Genomic DNA, 21,178 nt, shown 5'->3' on the forward strand with positions numbered 1-21,178 from the left:
CCAAGCACGATTCTAAGACGCTTGTTGAGGGACACAAAGATACACAGATGGCGGAGAGGTCTCCGCCGCTGAGAAGGCTGCCCTCTGGTGGGGAAAGCAGACAGGTGGGCAGCAAACTGAAATAAGGACTGTGACAGGGGTACAAAGTGCCATGAGAGCGGCGGGCGGATTTCCACTTGGGAAGGTGGGTGTGTGTATCAGTAGAGAAAAAGCTTCGGGTCTGGCCTTCAGTTAGGCCTTGACAAATGAGGAGTATCTTCATACAGAAGGAGAAGCCAAAGCCCAGCTTTCCCCGCTCTGCTCTCTGCTGTTCTCGCCGGGCCTCCTCTTCCTTCCAGTGCTCACCTGGGCAGCCTGGTGGGGGAGGTGCAGGAATGGGATGACTGATGTCCCCCTCTGTCTTCCATCTCTGGTGCATAAACACCTGGTCCAGCCCATTTCTCCTCTTTACCTTCGGACAGTTCCTGGGGCTCTACGTACGGACCCTCAGTCCTACTGGGGCCTTGGGCTTGGGTGGACTTGAAAGGATTTACTTTGGGTCATTAGCCAACGAGAAGCACGTGAACCTCATCAACTTGCCAGGAAACCTCAAACACAAGGATTGATTGAGCCCCACTGGGCGCTGGGAATACGGCAGCGAACAAAACAAAACGATGAAAATCCCTACCCTCGTGGAGCTTGGCTGCTAATGGGAAGCAGCAGATAATCAATAGCAATAAGGATACAGTAAATTAGATGGTGAAAAATACTTTAGAGAAAATAAGCTGGGGATGAGAAACGCTGGAAAGAAAAGCCGCAAATTTAAATAGGCTGCTCAGAGCAGCCTTGATGAGAAGGTGACATTTGAACGAGTACTTGAAGGAGTTGAGAGAGTGAAGCCTGTGGATCCCTGGGAGAAGAACATTCCAGGTAGAGGGACCAGCAAAGGCCATGGCGCTGAGGTGGGAGGGTGGACAGTGTTTTCCAGAACAGCAAGGAGGCCAGCGTGCTTGAGCAGAGTAAGCTAGGAGAGGGGGAGGGGACGAGGGAGGGGATCGAGGTGAGCTTCACTGGACAGAATTTTCCAGGTCACTGGGAAGATTTTGGCTTTCACTTTGACCTCAGGAGCCACTGCAGGATTTTGCACAGAGGAGTGAGTGGCGTGATCTGATCACTGAGACCAGCCTGGGGGACAGAGAGGTAAAGGTGGAAGGGAGACTGGCCAGGAGGCCAGCAGGATTGTTGCTCGGCCCAGGGGGTTGGGGAGGGAAAAGTGGTCAGATTCTGAAGTATTCTGAAAGTAGAGACCCCAGATTTGCTGGTGGATAACATGTGGGATGTGAGAGAAGGGGAGGAACCCACGATGACCCCAAGGTCGGCGTTTGCTCTCTGCCACGTCAGTTCCATTGCATGCCTTCTCAGAGAGACGATGGCCTAGCTGCCTGACCTGAGTCTCTGCTTCCAGACAAAAAGACAGGGGATAAACAGGAAGAAAGTTCAGCACCCTTTTACTTTTGAAGCTACCAGCCAAGCCATAAACTTCAAAGACGGAGACGGGAAAGGCAGAACTGAAAACACAAAAATAGTTTCTAAAACACTAAGTATTCCCCCGTTTCATTTTCCCTTTTCTTCTCCCAAACCAAGGTCTGTTCACCGAGGTGTGTGTGGCCACTCCCGTTACATCTGTAAATCTCTTTGGTCCTATCTCCTCTGTGTTTCTGATGCTCAGAATGCTCATGGCAGCCGGGAGGGAATCTTAGCTCCAGCCCAAAGGGTTCCTGTCCGGCGCTGCTGATTACTTGGTGGGAAAGATGTGAAGGAATTTCCAGGGGTTGTTTTCATTAATTAACAGCAGAAACAGAAGCAAAATGCTTTTTCTTTGAGTAAACAGAACCTCCGAAGGTTATTTTGCGAAGCGGCTTAGAGCTTCTGTTTTATGGCGGAGAGATTGGTTGAGGATTTTGACTCCTCAAATTTTGTTCTTCCAAAATTTGTTCCTATTCATAATAGGCCTTTCTGCTTCGATCTTCTCCCACACTTCCCTGCTGCACCCCCTCAACGCACAGTCCCCTGAGGACACTCAGCTGGTATTCTGCAAATTTCAGAGCAAGCTAAACGGTATTAAAATTGTGTACTAGTTTTTGACGTACTAGGTGCCTCACGATTTGAGCAGAATTTGCTATTCCTGAGATTTTAAGTATACAAATAATCTGTCGCTGTATAAAGATACAGCACTTTAAGGGTTCACACTGCAGCAGTGTATGTTTTTTAAAGTTGCCTTAAAAAATGTTAAAAATCACTCCTTCTCTCACCTTGAAAAGTGCTCAAAATTGTCTTCTTTATCCCCAGGCACAGAGCTACAGTTTTTTCTTAGATCTGTCCATGTCAACCCTTATGCCAACGTGGAATCCATGCCTAAAATAGTCTATGGAAGCAGTGCCTTTACTGCCAAGGTCTCTTGCACCGGAGGCTGCTAAGCTTCCATTCTATTTTTAAATATCAAGCTTTTTCTTTTCAGTAATTTATGGGGTGAAGGTCCTGCATTCACTTCCATAGTAATGACAACCCTTTCTGAGTAATTTACTGTATGTCAGGGCCATCTAAACACCTGCTGTGTATCAAACCATTAAGTCTTCCAGCAACTGTATGAGCTGGGTGTTCTATTTATCATCCCCATTTAAAAATTCTGAGCCTGAGACACAGAGGAGGTAAAGCCCTTGTGCATCAGGAAGCTCTTCTGAGCCACCCCGAATCCACTGTGCAACACCAATAGCTCTTCCCTGTACCCTATCCTCACAGGTAATGGGAGAAAGCTGATTACTATCTTTTCATTTTAAGATCACGAAGGTATCTAAAACACAGAGGGCCAGCTCCCTCACCTTGACCTTCTTAATTTCGGGAAAGTGTAAAGCGATCCTTCTCCTAACTGGTTTTGGAACTGACTTTGGAGGACTCACTGAAAACTAAACACCAATCCGACAAGGCCCCCAATGCTTACACTGTCGGGTCAGATGCAGCTAATTCTCCAGTCCCGCCTGTGTGGCTTGAGAGAAGAGACGATGCCAACGATTCCTCTAAAGCAGGGGTCCCCCACCCCGGGCCGCACAGCAGGAGGTGGGCAGCGGGCGAGTGAGCAGAGCTTCATCTGCCGCTACCCGTTGCTCTCATTACCGCCTGAGCCATCCACCGCCGCCCACCCCTCTCCATGGAAAAGTTGTCTTCCATGAAACCGGTCCCTGGTGCCAGGAAGGTTGGGGACAGCTGCTCTAAAGCAATTCAGGGCCACGTCACCCTTGCCCCTGGGCTGTCCATTGGTTTGTTTTTCTTTTTCCTCTTATTTACAGAGGTCTGCTAATGCCAGGTGCTGTGATCGGTCCTTTACACATATTTTCTCACTTAAGCCTTGCATTTAGCTCGGGAGTCAGTCGTTAACATCCCTGTTCAACAGGTGGGAAAACTGAAGCTCAGAAATATTCATGTATTTACCAGTTCTCAGCCAGCAGAGCCAGTGAGAGAGGCGGGGCTTAAGCCCAGGCCTAGCTGCCTCGAAATCACATCCTTTTAACCACAGTACTGTGCTGTCCTCGACACACACGCATCCTGCGAGGTGTTCTCCCAGCTTGTGGCTTCAGGCTGAACAGGTCCTCAAGGTGCCAGGTCTTCCTACCCCCAAACCCAGAGGGTCCCTTTGAGAATCACATGTTCTGTGCTCACTCTTGTGCCGTCAGCACGATCCTCCCAGCTTTTCTCAAAAGGTGCCCTGTGGTGATTCCAGGGGTGTCCACTGAACTGGGATGAGGATGCCTTGCTGGCGAGGCTCTGCCCCACCACCTCAAGGAACTCCCCTGTGTGCTAAATTCGAAAGGTGGGCCTTCACCTTTGCTGTGTGCTGCTTTTCTAGAAACTAATCTCTGAAAATCCTTTTAGGCCTTGGAGCAGCCATTGTCAGCACTCACAAGGCAGAATGGCTGCCAGGTCCTGCAAATTGGGGCAGAAGTTGTATTAAAGAAGTTGAAGGGGTGGGTGGACGAGAGCTGCTCCCCAGGCAGCCTCTGCAGCTTTGCCTTGCTGCCCAAGGGCTGAACCCCAAGAGAAAACAAGTAAGGTCTATCCCTCCCATTTTTCCATAGCACAGAAAATCTGAGGTGCTCCTGCAGTGGGAAAATGGGTGACACATAGTCTAGAAAACCCTTGCTGGTCTGTGAAAATGTTTGAGAACCTATGAAATCCCAATTCTAGAATCATTTCCCTACCCTGTCCTCGCACTCCTCCTTTAGAGAATTTGGGGAAACCAGCCCACGAGTGACAGTGGCCAACACTGTTATGAAAGGTGTTTCCTGGCAGAGGGAGTGGCCAAACCCTTCCACGCTTTGGGGCCCCTTTTGTTATCATTTCTCTCTGGCATTCATCTGAGCTCTGAAAAGATCCTTGGAATCACACACAACATGTGATTAACTGCTTTCTATCAAATATTTTTCTCTGCCGTGTTTCATGACTTTCGGGCATGACTTGGATTGGATTACTTCACGTTTTATTTCCCCAGGCTTGTTTGTTTCCTCTTCTGAATGCTCTCTTGCTTTATTATCATTTTACATATAATTTTTAAATAGCAATTGTTGATCATAGAGCTGCAGAATGTTCTAAGTTCAAAGACAGACCCCCAATCCACAGAGTGGCATTATTACTAGAATCATCACCTTCTATAAAGTTTTAGAACCTCCCTTTTCCTCTTCTTGCCTTTCCAGCAGACGATTTTAGGACTTCTTAGGGTTGTCTTCCACGAGAAGTACCCCTCTTTAGGCTTCAGGCTGCCAAATGCTGAGAATCACTCTTCATTATCCAGCTATCTACTCCCCAAATAAGACTAGATTTGGCAGCCAGGAACGTGTCTTGCATCCATGCTCCCTGGCAACTTCCAGACAATCCCAGCTCCCTGCCTGTTTCCTCCTTCTTGAATTCCTTCTTTTTCTCTCCTTTTTCTTTTTTTTTTTTCCTTCTTCCCTTTTACCTCCTCCTTCTCCTAGTCCCCAGACTTCTTTCCTTTCCTCTTTTATTCCCTGAGTTTTCCTTGGAGATTAAATAGAAATAGCCAAATTCAAATTACCTTCCAGTGTGGGGAACCTGATGCTGACCTTCAGCATCCCTCAAGGATGGACATCATGCCCATCACCTAGTCCTTCCTCCTCATCCCTTATGAAGCCCAAGCCACATACTGACCCAGTTTTCTCTGCGTCATGTTCCTCTTCCTGCTTCCTTGGAGGGTGTGCCCAGCAGGGCACATTCATTACCTAGACTAAGGTACTTACCTGCTGGAGGCTACCTTTATGGTAGCAGGCATCTAGATTTAAGGCTAATGGAGCTTGCAAGCAGGAGGGGCTCTGTCCCCCATCATTTTCACCATTGAAGTCAACTGGTCCCAGTCTAGTTTACAGCTTCTGTCATCCCCAGCCAGGCACACAAGTCACCTCTATGACCACTCCCCAGGATTTCCGTTCACAAGGAGGGGTGCAGTGCGGATGCCAACCTGCCATGCCCCATCCTAGGAGGACAGGCTCTCCAAGAGAAACATTTTGGGGTTTGATTTGGCTTGGTTTTGGTCTAACTAGAAAAGTAGAATGAGCTCCTCTGCTAATATGCTGCTAGAGAACCCAGCCAACCCCCAATGCCTAGTGGGAAAATTGTAGGAGTTGTGATATTTTCAGGGACTCATCATATCTGAATCTAGGCAATAATCAGTCAGTTTCAAGTGAGGCTCCTTTGTACCTTGAACGTTCCCGGGGGAAAAAATTAAGGATTAAAAGAGAAAGAAAAATGCGCTATGTTTCACATAAAGTAATCTCTACACTTTTGCATGCTTTTTTCCGTGCTTGTTGCATGTATTTACCCATTAATTATGTCAGTAATGGAGAAGAAATGAAGCATTACTTTTGTGGTACAGCTGTTTAAAATGATTACTTTGAAAATGGTATTTTTTCCAGCACCTTTCCTTAAGCATCTCTTCACCAACAGACATTACTTGCTGTGCTTATTTGCTCATCCTTTACCCTAAATCCCCAACTGGAATCAGTTGCCTCCCTGATGTTTTAATTGCAGCTGACTCAGCTAATTCGGAAAGCTGTGATGCATCCCAACTCCTGTAGAAATTGCAGTGTTAATTAAGATAAATGTTTGAAAACCAAAGTCAAATCAAAGGACCCCTGGACTTGGCTTTCCATGGTCAAAAGCCAATTCTGGGATGAGCATATAATTCCAGAGACACGGCTATGCCTCCAGAGCAGTTCTGTTTCTCTAGAAGCATTACTTTTGTGGTAACAGCTGTTTGAAATGATTACTTTGACAATGGTATTTTTCAGACCTCAGCAGTAGAGGGAGTTTCGGTGATGATTGGTGCTTTCGTTTTTTGTAAGCAATTGGGAGGGAGGGAAGAGGTCACCTTTCGTCTGTGATCCGGCAGCTTGAGATTCTCAGAGAATTGGGCTGAAGAATCACAAGGTAAGAAAGTACCCTTCTTGCAGGTCATAGGGCCTTTGGGCTGGGCAGAAAGGAGTGGTTGCTGCTGACCGGCTCCATAGCTGAGGAAGCCACGTTCCTGCTTCACCAGCGCTTCACCATTTGCCATGAGCCTCTCTCTTTATCTTCCTTCTCACCTGTCTCCTTTCCATTACTTTCTCTTGCTTCAGGGAGGTTCAGAGAAAAGGCTTCAATTCTCCACAAGATCGCCAAGAAAAAATGTCAGGTGGATGAGAACGAGAGGCAGAATGGGGCTGCTAATCATGTGGGTGAGTCTGGGAGACTTCCATCCCGTGCCTTTCCTGAAGTACATGGAGGGGGGCAGAGAGACAGGACCCAGTGTGGACGCTCCAACTCAGTGCAGACACAGAACCCTGCAACTCAGCCCTTTCCTGGGTGTCAGGAAGAGTCCCACTTCCCGCTCATGGGTACAGGGCATGAATAGACACAATATATCACCTACCCCCAGGGGAACTTTAAAAAGAGCAAAATGAGGGCTTCCCTGGTGGCGCAGTGGTTGAGAGTCCGCCTGCCGATGCAGGGGACACGGGTTCGTGCCCCGGTCCGGGAAGATCCCACATGCCGCGGAGCGGCTGGGCCCGTGAGCCATGGCCGCTGAGCCTGCGCGTCGGGAGCCTGTGCTCCGCAATGGGAGACGCCACAATAGTGAGAGGCCCGCGTACCGCAAAAAAAAAAAAAAAAAAAAAAAAAAAGTCCATGCTCATGTTCTTGAATGGCGAGTTGGTCAGTTTGCCTAGTCTAGAGAATGCATACCCTGGGAGTTGATAGGGCACTCAAGCTCAGACATCAGGCCAGAGGGGATGCCAGAGAGCTAGTAAAGAGAGGAAGAGGGCTGAGTACACTAAAAGGCATGGAGGAGAAGGGTAGAAATCCTTTGCCATCTGACACTACCTCAGCCCTGGGCCTTATCACCCCTCAGAGACCACTACCTTCTCCCTTGGCCCAAGATAGAGTGTTCTTCTCTATATGGCTCTTACCCCTACTTGACTCCATTTGCTTTCTTTGTATGTGCCTGATTTATGTCACAGAAAAAATTGAGCTCCCAAACAGCACCAGCACAGAAGTGGAGATGACACCATCCAGTGATGCTTCGGAACCTGTACAAAATGGAAATCTCTCCCACAGCATTGAAGCTGCGGAAGCCCAGGTATGCCTCTTTTCCATTGCTCTTCCGGACCGCCGTTCGTGTCGATATTCTAGCACAGCAGCACAGACTTAACGTTCTCCTTGGAGGCCCCAGCTCCCAGCTGGGTGGACACCAGGTGGAGTCATCCATCCTCGTGTATATTTCCCAGTACCAGCCAGGGCACCACATGCGTCAGGCTCTTTCTTTATCCAATAAGTACACATATTCTGTAAGCCACTGTTTCTCAGGGTGAGATTGGAGGACTCATGCATCAAATCTCCTGGGGATAAAAATGTAGATCCCTAGCCCATATCCCAGACCCGATGAAACAGAATCTCTGAGAAGCAGCACCCAGGAATCAGCATTTTAAACTCCCTTCCCTAGTGATTCTTAGTAGATGATAAAGTTTGATCACTGCTGCAGTCTAATCCTTTCTCTGCCTTTAGGGCCAAGATTAAGTAACAGAGAAACCACAGCCATCACACCTTGGTTAGCCCCCTTTGGCCTTCCCTGTCCCTGCAGTTGAAATTAATCAGTACTCTGGCCCAGTCCACCATTCAGTGTTGCAGCCATTGGATAGTTTGATCTCATGGCTATAGCATTTAACATTTATACATACTGTGTGCCACGGCTTTGGTGCTAGGCGCTTTAAACCATCCAGCTGAAGGTATAGACATTTAATATCTCCATTTTATAGCTGAGGAAGCTAAAGCTTAGCAGGATGAAGTAGTTATTCAGGATTACTTAGTTTGTAGCTATTAGAAATGAGATTTGATCTCAAGACTGTCTAAATACAGCGTCTGTACTATTTCCACCAAGCAGCACTGCCTCCAGACCACAGTTGCTCAAAAAAGTAGGCAGAAGCAAAAAGTAGGAGGTGCCTGTTAGATTTCTGGATCTCACCCTCCTCAAGTGAATCAGAATTTCGAAGACATAGAGCCCTAAACTCACATTTTAATCAGTCACCCTGGGTCAGTGTTTCTCAAACTTTAATGTGCTTAGGAATTTCCTGGGGGATCTGATTTGTCAGGTCTGGAGTAGGGCCCAGAGTCTGCGATTCTCCTGAGCTCCAAGGTGATTCTGATGCTGCTGGTACGAGAACCACGCTTTGAGTAGCATTCCCCTCAAGTTTGTGACCCACTTCTCTAGGCAGAATTTTCCTGATGAGCTGATAATGAAGCCAGGTCACAGCAAATCCATTCCAGCACTCTCTTCTCCTTTACACCGGGATACACTCTGCAACAGAGGAAGTCTGTATGTCTTAGACAAACACTTGCTCATTGTTGCCTGTCGCCTTTATTCCCTGAAGAAAAGTGCAAGGAAAGTTTCTTTGTTTAAAGGAAAGGATAAAGATGTCAAGCACCTTTTCATATACCTGTTGGCCATTTGTACATCTTGTTTGGAAAAATATCTATTCAGGTCCTTTGCCATTTTTTAAAAAAAATATTTATTTCTTTATGTGTTTATTTGGCTGCATCAGATCTTAGTAGGGGCACGAGGGATCTTTGTTATGGTGCGTGGGCTCTCTAGTTGTGGCGCATGGGCTCAATAGTTGCGGTGCATGGGCTTAGTTGCCCCGCAGCATGTGGGATCTTAGTTCCCTGACCAGGGATCCAACCCGTGTCCCCTGCATTGGAAGGCAGATTCTTAACCACTGGACCACCAGGGAAATCCCTTTGCCCATTTTTTCATCAGGTTATTCATTGTTTGCTATTGAGTTGTTTGAGTTCCTTATATATTTTGGATATTAACTCCTTATCAGGTATATGATTTGCAAATATTTTATCCCATTCCATAGGTTGCCTTTTCATTTGTTGTTTCCTTTGCTGTGCTTTTCAGAAGGTATACGTATATCAAATCATCATGTTGTATACCTTAAATAGATAGAATTTTTATTTGTCGATTATACCTCAGTAAAGCTGGGGCGGAGGGGGGGAAATGGCTAAAGGAAAAGAGAGAGAAATGGCAGCTCCTTCTGCCCTTGTCTCCTCTGCCTTCTAGGCTCCCACCCTCCTGCCCAGGAGCCCTTCGGTCCCTTCGTATTAGCTCAAGGGTGAGCCGGCAGAGCAGCTTATGTCCACATGGATAAGCAGCATGTGGCAGCAGGAAGCAGACCCCAAGGATACCTGGCTGCCCTTGGGGGTGGCGCAGTCACAGGTGTGCAGGGGGCAGCCTCATCATCGTGCCTCTCCATCTGGCTGGCAGAGGGACATCTGTGTCCCCCACACGGGGCACCTTGCTGCAGGGGAGTGACAGAGTCCCAGCTGACCCCTCTCTGAGCAGAGCTGTGTCCCCGGGTCTCACGCAGGGTAAGAGGGCAGATTTGGGCACCATCCTGTTACACTGAGAGCTCAAGGGCACACAGACCTTCAAAGAGCCAGGCCACCAGCTGCCTGCAGGACAGCAGTGAATTCCAGATCCACCAGGAGCGAGTTACCCAACCTCACTTTAGTTTCCTTATCTGCAAAGTACAGATAGCCATAGTACCTGCCTCATTAGGGATATTAGGAGAGTTAAATGAGATAATATACATAAAGCACATAGCATGGAGCTAAATGATGCTATTTATATTATTATGTGTTCATACCTACTTACATAAACAGCACCCAAAATGTCCTTTCCCTGTAGGTAAAATGCTTATTGTAGATAAAATGAAAATGAAATATATATAAATTTGAGAGTATTCAGGGTATGATAAGCTAATAAAAAATCATCTATGGTAGGGAAATCATTATGGCCCAGTGTGATCAGGAAGGTCTATACAAAGTGCTCTGGGAGCCTTCCAGAGGAAGAAATTGACCTGGCAAGGGAAAGTGTAAAAACTTAAGAGAAGAGGTAACATTTGAGCTGGGTATTGATGGGTAAGTAGGAGTTTGTCACTCAAAGAAGGAGGAGATGACTGAGATGACATGTTCGCTTAGGAGGGAGTTTCCTGTGTAGTGAGTGGTTGAGAAAGCCAGGGGAACTGAAGACAAATATAAGGTGAGGAGTGAGGAGAAATCCACTAGGAAAAATAAATTGGGCTGAAATTCTTCCATTGTTGAATCAGAAAATTTTCAGTGTTCATCTAATGTGTGTCAGGCAATGTGCTGGGCACCAGAGATGCCCACCCATCCTAGCAGAGCAGAGAGCCTGCTAATGTAAACCAAGGTATAATTATAGACAGCCATAGGACCATGAAGAAAATAAAGCCTGGTGACTCAGTGGAGGGGCCGTTTTAGGTTGGAAGGTGAGGGAAAGCTTCACTAAGGAAGCGTCATTTGAATGGAGGCTGACCTTTAAAAACAGGTCAGTCAAGGGAACAGCACCCACAGAGGCAGAGATGAGCTCGGCTTGTTTGAGGAACGGAAAAGTCACTGTGGCTGGAGAGTGGGGAGTGGAGGGAGGCATGATGGTGGCAGTGAGGTCTGACAGGAGGGCCGAGTGGAGCTGGCCTGCCTTGTAGACCATGATACAGAAGTCGACTTCATTCTAGGGCAGCAACAAGCTATCAGAGGTTCCCAGATGTGATTTGCACTTGTAAACGATCCAAGGGACTGCACTGGCGTGTAGGGAGTGGATTTGTGGCAAGAGATCGTGTAGTAGTAGTGGGGCAAAGAGGTCGCTGCAGGAGTTGAGGCAGAGCTGATAGAGGCCTGGACCAGAGCAGTAGACGGGGAGGGGAGGGGAGGAGAGAGGCACAGGGATCATGAAGGGCGTTGTAGGCACCGCTCAGCAGTCTGGACCTCCACCTGCTGGGAGTGGAGAGGCGTAGAGGCTTTAAAGGGAGCAGTGGCAGCTTTGGATTTATGTGATAAGAAGAGAGCTCTTTCTGAATGGTCAAGAAGGGGCCAGAGTGAGGGAGGACAGGATGCAGGGCAGCGAGGTAAGAGCCTGTTTGGTTCAAAGATCAGCAAACTATGATCTGTGGCCAAATCCGGCCTGCAGCCTTTTTTTGTACAACCTATCAGATAAGGATGTTTTTATATTCTTGAAGGTTTAAAAAAAAAAAAAGGCAGCAGTAGCATATGCGACAGAGACCATAAAGCCCATAAAGCCTAAAATATTTACTATCTGGCCCTTTACAGGAAAAGTTTGCCCACCCCTCATTTCAACCATCTGCAATCTTTCCAAAAAAAAGAAAAAAGAAAAAAAGAATGCGGAAGCTCTTCATGCACTTATATGGAATGATCTTCAATATATGTTGTTAAGTGGGAAAGGCAACGTGCCAAATTACATCCAATATACTCTATGTAAGAGGAAAAAAAGGAGGAAAATAACATAGTAACATATAAACATTTGCTTCGGATGCTATTGAAGAAACTGGTCATGCTGAGTACCTGCAGGACAGGGGCCTGTGGTAGGGAACCAGGGTGGGAGGTAGCCTTCTGCACACGTCTTTCAGTATGTAGCCTCCTGTAGCTTTTGAATTTTGAATGAGTTAACTGTTTTACCTATTCCAAAAAAAATGCAACAACTAAAAGTAATAATGGGTTAAATTAAAACAGAAACAGTATGCATTAGTCCTTTAAGAGTAGAAACAGTATGCGTTAGTCCTTTAATAGTAGAGTCTCTGAAGACAGACCACAAATTGAAGACAGAGGTCAAATCCCAGATCTGCCACTTACCAGCTCTGTGACTTTGGACAAGTTACTTAACCTCTCTGTTCTCATCTTCCTTCTCTCTGAAACAGGAATAGTAACCTATTTCATAGCATTATTGTGAGACTCGAAAGCTCGTAGAACAGTTCTTGGCACATGGCAAGCACTGCATAGGTGTTTGCTATTATTAGCAGTACTTAGTAAAACTGTTTAAAAATGGCTGTTAGGTAGCCCAGATGACAAGGCCTCAGACCAAGTATTGGCTGTGGCAGGGGTGACAGTGGCTAGATGTGAGAGCTGTTTCTGAGGCAGAATTGAGACCCTTTGGTAATAAATTGGTCACAGAGCACGAACAAGAAAAAGCAGTTGTGGGTGATGCTTGAGTTTCAAGGCTGGCAAAACTGGGTAACACGGTAAATTAAGGCTGTGATTCCAGAGTCAGAAAAAAAGGTGTGAAATCAGGGCACTCAGGCCACCCAAAGCACACCTTCACAGAAAGGATTCAATGCCTTTTTATTGTGTTGGTTTTCTTTCTTTCCCAGTTGTATTTTTATCAGGCTCCAGGAGGAATGAGGTGTGCATCTCGACTTTATTAATGGAAATGATGAACCCCACACACCACACACTCACTGCTGATACTCTCCTGAGAGTTTAACCTGTCTCGTGTAATTAACCTGCTGTTTTCAAAACACTCTTTACCAATGAACTAATTTTACACTGACATCTCAGCTCTGAGACCTTCCTTCTGTCCAGACTTTACACTAGCAATGAAGAGCACTTTAAAATATTCTCTTACCAAGGAAGCCCCTTTGCAGGAGGTTTTCTGCTTCATTTGTATATTTTGTGGAACCAAGAAATAATTTGACTTTTCGAACAGCTTAGTGCTAATTATCTTCTCCCAGTACCTGCTAACAAAATGCTGTCAATTCTAACAGAACTGATTTGAGCTGTCACTGAGAATTTACCAACCTTCTGAATTTTCAATGTTGGAAATTTATCCAGGTTTGAAAAACAATTCTAAGATATATTCTCTCCCACTCAGAACCCAGCATTTTCTTACATTTTAATTTTGCCAGTCTAGACAACAGCCAGGTGATTGCACGTGGCTGGCTTGCTCAGGGAAGCTGCCTGCCTTGCTGCGTCACAGGCCTTCAGACACGACACATCCAAACTCTTTACATACACGCGCACAGTGAAAGGGTAGGAGGGGAAATGCCTTGCAAAGTTCTTAGATTCTGAAATCTGAAAATCTAACTTTTTTTTCTTGTATTATGCTTTTTATATGTTGCAGCTTTTATTTCATTTCACCTCTGAGACTTCTCTCTGTCCTTAGGGAAATCCAGATTGTCTTTGCTTTGGTTAAGAGTTGCCCAGATGCACCCGTGGGCAAACAGACTTATTTAAGATAAACACATTCCTAGAAAAAAGAATATGTATGTGCGTGTGTGTGTGTGTGTATACACACACACACACATATACTCATACAAACATACATGTACTGATAGATAGATGATAGATAGAAAATGTATAAAATGCAGACTTTTTTCTTTTTTTCTCACTTTACTACTTAAATATCATCTTGCTATATTAAGCCCTTCCTTTCTCCCTTTGGGATTTCAACCCTGACTTATTTCTCCCCAGTCTAGCATTTGTCCTCACCTAAACTCAGTATGGTTTTTAAGACCTGCCCTCATAGTGCTGATAAAAATATTTGGGTATTATGTGACTAAGTAAAGGATGAGTAGGGAAAGATGATGGGTGTGATTGTAAGCTTAGATTTCTCTTAAGAAAAATAAAATAAAATGCACAAAGATATTTCTCTACTATTAAATGTGCATCTCTGAGGGTGGTAAAAAAGCGTTGTTGTCAAAGACAGCAGTCTGTTTTGGATTATTGTTGTCATTTAAAGTTATAGCGATGATTTTAAAGCTCCATAGAAAGACTTCATAATAAACATTGGTCCAAAGCATTAGCTCTGATAATATTTCCAAGATTATCCAAGCAGATGGGACCTAGAATCCATATGATGTCTTTCTTCCTAAAATATTACCTTTAGTTAGTAAACATTTACTTTCTTAGCAGTCATAAGTTTTAATAAAGGCCTTTCGAACCTCAAATCTTCCTGTTATTCAGAGAGCAAGTATCTCTTCTAAATGATTAAGGTGAAATAACCAGATCCACCATTTTGAAAGTTTAAAAACAGCTAAGGACCGAATTTCCCACTATTGATGAGATTATTCAATCTCTTGGAACATTGGGGAAGCATAATAAGAGGATTCTGGCACTCAAGAAATGGAGGAAAGTAGAATATAGTGGAGAGTGGGGCTGGATCTCTGTGTCTGACACAGCCAGAGCACAAGGGCAGTACTGGGGAGAGAGGGCAAGCCCTTTCTCTTGTGAAAGAAAAAGAATATCCAAAGATTCTTCATCAGACTGGAGTTTGCAAGGTCCAAGCCAAGAAACTTATTAGTATCTGAGAAAAGCTAATACAAACTACAGAAAAAAGCAAAAATTACAGTGTTTTACCTACCAGGCCTTAGTACATGGGTCCCATTTCTGGAGGAGATAACATTTTTTCCTTTCAATCTAGACATACATTTTTTAAGGAAAAGTTGAGATCTAGTTCCTATATCTGATGACCTGTACTATATTTACCAACTGCTTAAGATGTACTCAGAGGCCTTCTGACCACACTTGAAAATGAAATAGATAGATCTGACTCTTGGGTTTCTGCCTAAATTTGAATATTGACAGAGAATTATAACTTCACTTAGAATCTTACTGTTAATAGCACCATTTGTCATTGTGCTTTCTGAAGTAGTTTGAAGAAAGTCTATTAATTATTCACATAAGATACATTAAGAGCTGCCTATTAATAAAAAGGAAAAAACTCCATTGACACCCTGAAAAAAATACCAACATTAATATTACTGTTCCTATGAGTAATTGTAATCCAGTTGATGATAAAACGATGAGAATGACTTTTGAATTGTAGCTTTTATGTTGACGAATCTTTTACGATTTGTATCAGCAGGATTGACGAAGCCCATGAAAACTATACAAAAAACCAGTTTAGAATAGCAATACAGAAAGAAATCCATCTTGTCCCTAGGTTGCACCTCAGAATTATTTGGGCAAAATGCAAAGTGAAGGCAAGTAATTGCATTTCACCAGACTCTCCAAAAGCCGTTTTACATTAATATGAAATGGTTTCTTGGCTTCTTGGAGAACTTAGGTCCAGACAGCTTCATCACTCACAGCAAAACATTTTGAAATCTTGGTTTCAGTTCAAAGTCATGGAGAAGCAGATGAAGTTTTTTCAGGTTGCCACCGCTGAGTGAAACCTCATCATTTTGTATTTAATATGCTAAGTTCTTGATGCTAGATTTTTTTCCATCTATATGTAAAACAAACCATAAGATGGTATTTTAAGGGGGGGAATTATTTCCTACTGCTAGACAGGCAGAGATTAATCACTTTTTAAAAAATCTGTATGCTACATAAATGTTAGCTCTGTTGGTTCAGGATGTCCACACAGAAGGCAATACAGTTGTCTCAGATGGTGCTGCCTTCCAAAAAGAGATGCTTTTTGACTGACCTCTTCTTGACTTATCTCTTGGGATAAGTGATAGAAACACAGAGATAAAAACGGAGTCGAGAGATGAAGGATATTGGTAAATAGTGCAAGGGCAAAGACATTGAGAAACTCAGAGAACAAAAATAAAGAGATTTCTCAAAGACTAGGTAAAGAATGAGTGAAAGGGTGATTTAAAAATAAATTATAGCAAGTGAACACTTTATTTTCAAAGCCAAAAAAACAAAAGGATTCAAAAATAAGGTATTTTTAAAAGATAAATATCCATAGGGACGGTGTGTAGAAGTCCACTTGGGCTGCCATAACAAAAAAATCACAGGTAGTTTAAACAACAGAAATTTATTTTCTTACAGTCCTGGAAGCTGGAAGTCTAAGATCAACGTTTTGGCCAATTCAGTTTCAGGCAAGGGCTCTCCTTCTGGCTTGCAGTTGGTTGTCTTCTCTCTCTGTCCTCACAGAGCCTTTCCTACACAAAAGGGTGTGGGTGGAGAGAGAAAGGAGCAGGGCAGCGCTCTCTGGTGTCTGTTCTCACAAGGACACTAATCCTATCAGACCAGGGGCTTACTCTTATGACGTCATTTAACCTTAATTACTTCCTTAGAAGCCCCATCTCCAAATACACCCACCCTGAGGGTTAGGGCTTCAGCATATGAATTTTGGAGGGACACAAAAACTCTGTCCATAATAGTCAGTAAGGATTCATCTTAGAGTTGAGTACCTGAATTTTTCCAAACACGACTCTGGTCTTCCATCATTGTGTCTAACAGTTTTTCTTCCTGGCTCTCCTGGTTTTATTCCCTTTTTAAAGAGGAAAGGCAAGTGGCAAATGAAGTTGTCCCTAGAGCCCTTAGCTGACCCATCCCAGAACTCTGAGTTTGCACTCAAAATGACTCATACACACCTCGTTTGGCAAGTCCTGAACGATAGCTCTGGGGTCCCAAAAATTCATTTTCACTCAGACGTTTTGAGTATAGGTCTTTGGGTCTGTAAGACAAAATGATCCACAACCTAGTAATGAGATTTTTATGGATCGATATTTTCAATTTCAAGCACAGTGTTCTAGCTCTGTAATAGACAAAATGAAGGCTGCTGGTATGTTGACCCCACTAATTGGCCAACCACTTTAGGGAAAAAAAATGGAGATGAGATGAAAACCACTTACTGTCCCTGAGCCAGCTGATACTTATGGTGGGAGTTTATAATAAATGCCTACTGCTCAAGCCACCCAGTCTATGGTGTTTTGTTGTGGCAGCCCAAGCAGACTAATACGCTGACCATATGGATATTTATCTTTTTAAAAAGTCTCCTTTTTGAATAGATTTCCTTTGTAGTAAAGCACTCCATGGAATGTTTCTTGGAAGGCACCTTCTACTTGCCAGATGTTGGTTTCAGAGCCTTTCACTGTATTAAAGTGTGACTGTGCATTTTTGAGAGCTCCAACTCGCGTGTTGTTTTTAGCTCTGCTCAAAAGACAGAATCAAGGTGTCACAATATTATGAGTCTGCTTGGAAGCTTTGTTTCGGATAGAAAGTCTACTTACAGCCCATCTACTGAAATAAAAGAGCATTTTCTCCTTAGGGCTATGGAATTTATTTACAAAGGCCTTCTGTTTATTCCTCTTACCAAAGTGGAAAGTAAATTAGATCGTTGACATCACAGTAGTCCATGAATGCTCAGTGAATGTTGGATGAATGGATAGATGGGGAACACAATTATTGCAGTTTCCACTTTCACGTGAAAAAAATTGAATTATAGAATTTTATTGCTTGGAAGTATCTTAAGTCACCTAGTTAAACTTCTCTCTCCTGGATGTCTTTGAAGAAATTCTTCTCCTGACCATTTGTTAAAACTAATAATAATAACTAATGTTTATTGACTGTTTACTCTGTCCCAAGCGCAGTTCTAGGTGCTTTTCCTGGACTATCTCAGTTAATGCTGTAACAGCAGTCACATTGTAAAAGAACGTTCTGGAGCAGAAGTAGGTCTTCTTCGTCTTTCAGTCCCTTCTCCAGCAATCTCTTCATTAGGTGAGGCACGTTCAAGATTTCTTCTCTCTCTAGGAGCCTCCCACTTATGCTTTGTACCGGTGCACACACCTTCTCGTCAGTTCCCAAGGAAACCTAATTGGAAAAGTAAAACATGTCAAGGAGAGTATTTTTAATGCTTCAATAATGAAAGAGGATGAAGGCAGGAGGAGAAGCAGATCGTCCCTGTTCCAAGACGATGCTGTTCTTTTGTGCATATTCTTCCCCTGAGGTTCCACTAGCCTTTGAACACGGAATGCTGGAGTCTGGAAATAACCCACCTCCTATTTTATTACTTGCTGGAGTTAGCCTCGGGAAAGTTTATGATTGTAAAGGGCTTAATCCATCTCCTCCAATGTCCCCTAGATACTCATTTTAGAAGTAGCCAGTACAGGATTATCCACAGTTATGGGAATCAGGGGTGACATCAAGCAATGAAATGCACATAAAATCTCGAGCCCTCATTATGGTGTACTTGATTGTCACCTCCTCCTACTTCAAACCTGGGCTAAATTTCTGCACTTTTTTCTTGGATAGAGATGCTAAAGAGCAAGTCTTTCTTTTTCACCTGTATTTGAAGTCCTGACATTCTTTGATATCTTATCAGTACCCACATTTCATTTTTAAATTTGTACCTGGCTCCTTGGAGATATCACCCAAAGAGATAGAGGAGGGAAGAGAGTATCACCATGGCTCCTTCCCCACCCACGCCCAGATCTGCCCTTCATTTCCCCTTCAAAGCTGCCCTGGATGGTATAACAAAAATACCACAGACTACGTAGCTTATTTTTTTTTTAACATCTTTATTGGGGTATAATTGCTTTACAATGGTGTGTTAGTTTCTGCTTTATAACAAAGTGAATCAGTTATACATATACATATGTTCCCATATCTCTTCCCTCTTTCATCTCCCTCCCTCCCACCCTCCCTATCCCACCCCTCCAGGCGGTCACAAAGCACCAAGCTGATATCCCTGTGCTATGTGGCTGCTTCCCACTAGCTATCTACCTTACGTTTGTTAGTGTATATATGTCCATGCCTCTCTCTCGCTTTGTCACAGCTCACCCTTCCCCCTCCCCATATACTCAAGTCCATTCTCCAGTAGGTCTGTGTCTTTATTCCTGTCTTACCCCTAGGTCCTTCATGACATTTTTTTTTCTTAAATTCCACATATATGTGTTAGCATACGGTATTTGTCTTTCTCTTTCTGACTTACTTCACTCTGTATGACAGACTCTAGGTCTATCCACCTCATTACAAATAGCTCAATTTCATTTCTTTTTATGGCTGAGTAATATTCCATTGTATATATGTGCCACATCTTCTTTATCCATTCATCTGATGGTGGGCACTTAGGTTGTTTCCATCTCCGGGCTGTTGTAAACAGAGCTGCAATGAACATTTTGGTACATGACTCTTTTTGAATTTTGGTTTGCTCAGGGTATATGCCCAGTAGTGGGATGGCTGGGTCATATGGTAGTTCTATTTGTAGTTTTTTAAGGAACCTCCATACTGTTCTCCATAATGGCTGTACCAATTCACATTCCCACCAGCAGTGCAAGAGTGTTCCCTTTTCTCCACACCCTCTCCAGCATTTATTGTTTCTAGATTTTTTAATGATGGCCATTCTGACTGGTGTGAGATGATATCTCATTGTAGTTTTGGTTTGCATTTCCCTAATGATTAATGATGTTGAGCATTCTTTCATGTGTTTGTTGGCAGTCTCTATATCTTCTTTGGAGAAATGTCTATTTAGGTCTTCTGCCCATTTTTGGATTGGGTTGTTTGTTTTTTTGTTATTGAGCTGCTTATAAATTTTGAAGATTAATCCTTTGTCAGTTGCTTCATTTGAAAATATTTTCTCCCATTCTGAGGGTTGTCTTTTGGTCTTGTTTATGGTTTCCTTTGCTGTGCAAAAGCTTTGAAGTTTCATTAGGTCCCATTTGTTTATTTTTGTTTTTATCTCCATTTCTCTAGGAGGTGGGTCAGAAAGCATCTTGCTGTGATGTATGTCATAGAGTGTTCTGCCTATGTTTTCCTCTAAGAGTTTGATAGTTTCTGGCCTTACATTTAGGTCTTTAATCCATTTTGAACTTATTTTTGTGTACGGTGTTAGGGAGAGGAGACAGAATTTGACTGAAAGCCTGAGTGTTATGATTCCTTTTGGTTCCAGTAGAGTCATCTTGGTAGTATGTAGGAACCATGTGTCATGTTCTGGGTTAATTCGAGCCCTCATTATGGTGTACTTGATTGTCACCTCCTCCTACTTCAAACCTGGGCTAAATTTCTGCACTTTTTTCTTGGATAGAGATGCTAAAGAGCAAGTCTTTCTTTTTCACCTGTATTTGAAGTCCTGACATTCTTTGATATCTTATCAGTACCCACATTTCATTTTTAAATTTGTACCTGGCTCCTTGGAGATATCACCCAAAGAGACAGAGGAGGGAAGAGAGTATCACCATGGCTCCTTCCCCACCCACGCCCAGATCTGTCCTTCATTTCCCCTTCAAAGCTGCCCTGGATGGTATAACAAAAATACCATAGACTACGTGGCCTATTAACAGAAACTTATTTCTCATAATTTTGGAGGCTCGGAAGTCCAAGATCAATTGTCTGGTGACAGCCTTTTTCCTGGTTCATAGACGGACCTTTAGTCACTGTGTCCTCATATGGCAGAAGGGGCAAGCTAGCTTCCCAGTTATATATAAGGACACTAATCCCAATCATGAGGACTCTGCCACCCTGACCTCATCACCTCCCAAAGACCCCACCTCTTAATACCATCACCTTGTGGGTTAGGATTTCATCATACGAATTTTGGAGAGACGCAGATACTCCATCCATAGCAGACTCAAGAAAAGGAAGAGTGCATCCAAGAATCAGATGTTTCTGATCAGCTTTTGCAAAAACGTGGGGCATCCAAACCACCAGAAATTAGTTCTAGACTCAAGAAAATCAACCAAAATTATGTCAATTACGTTCTTAGTGTTTGCCATAGCTAACATTTTTGTTTTAGTAGATTTGATTTATTACAAAAAGCTGGAAAACCTAGTGTAATTGGACATAAAGCACATTCATACCTACTTTTTAGGAGTGAGGAGGGGAGGCCATGTGGTATTTTGGAAGAGCCTTGGGTTGGGAGTGAAATGAGCCTGGCACTGTGACCTTCCTTCAGCATATCCCTTCATCTTAGGGTCCTCAATTGGGAGGGGGGGTGCGCTCAATGACCCAGGGCCCCTCCAGCTCTGAAATTCTGGGGCCCTGAAGTTCCTACACTAGATGATTGCAGAGGTCTATATGATTGCAGCTTGTCTTTCAAGATCATTCAGTGTCCAAATGATAA

At 43.8% G+C, this 21,178-nt stretch overlaps 1 protein-coding gene across 4 annotated transcripts in view; it reads left to right on the top strand.

The window, feature by feature from the left end:
* Window positions 1-21,178, top strand: part of SLC24A2 (solute carrier family 24 member 2) — a 240,965-nt gene that overhangs the window by 184,120 nt on the left and 35,667 nt on the right. For all 4 annotated transcript variants that reach the window (XM_022573801.2, XM_089913181.1, XM_089913182.1 and 1 more), the window contains 2 exons: window positions 6,660-6,758; window positions 7,539-7,657. In XM_022573801.2, the coding sequence (XP_022429509.1) occupies window positions 6,660-6,758; window positions 7,539-7,657 (218 nt within the window). The remainder of the gene's footprint in view (window positions 1-6,659; window positions 6,759-7,538; window positions 7,658-21,178) is intronic.

Source organism: Delphinapterus leucas, chromosome 6 (genome assembly GCF_059928025.1).
Source record: "Delphinapterus leucas isolate spDelLeu-1000000601 "Yukka" chromosome 6, BTC_Dleu_Yukka2, whole genome shotgun sequence".
Classification (NCBI taxonomy): Eukaryota; Metazoa; Chordata; class Mammalia; order Artiodactyla; family Monodontidae; genus Delphinapterus; species Delphinapterus leucas.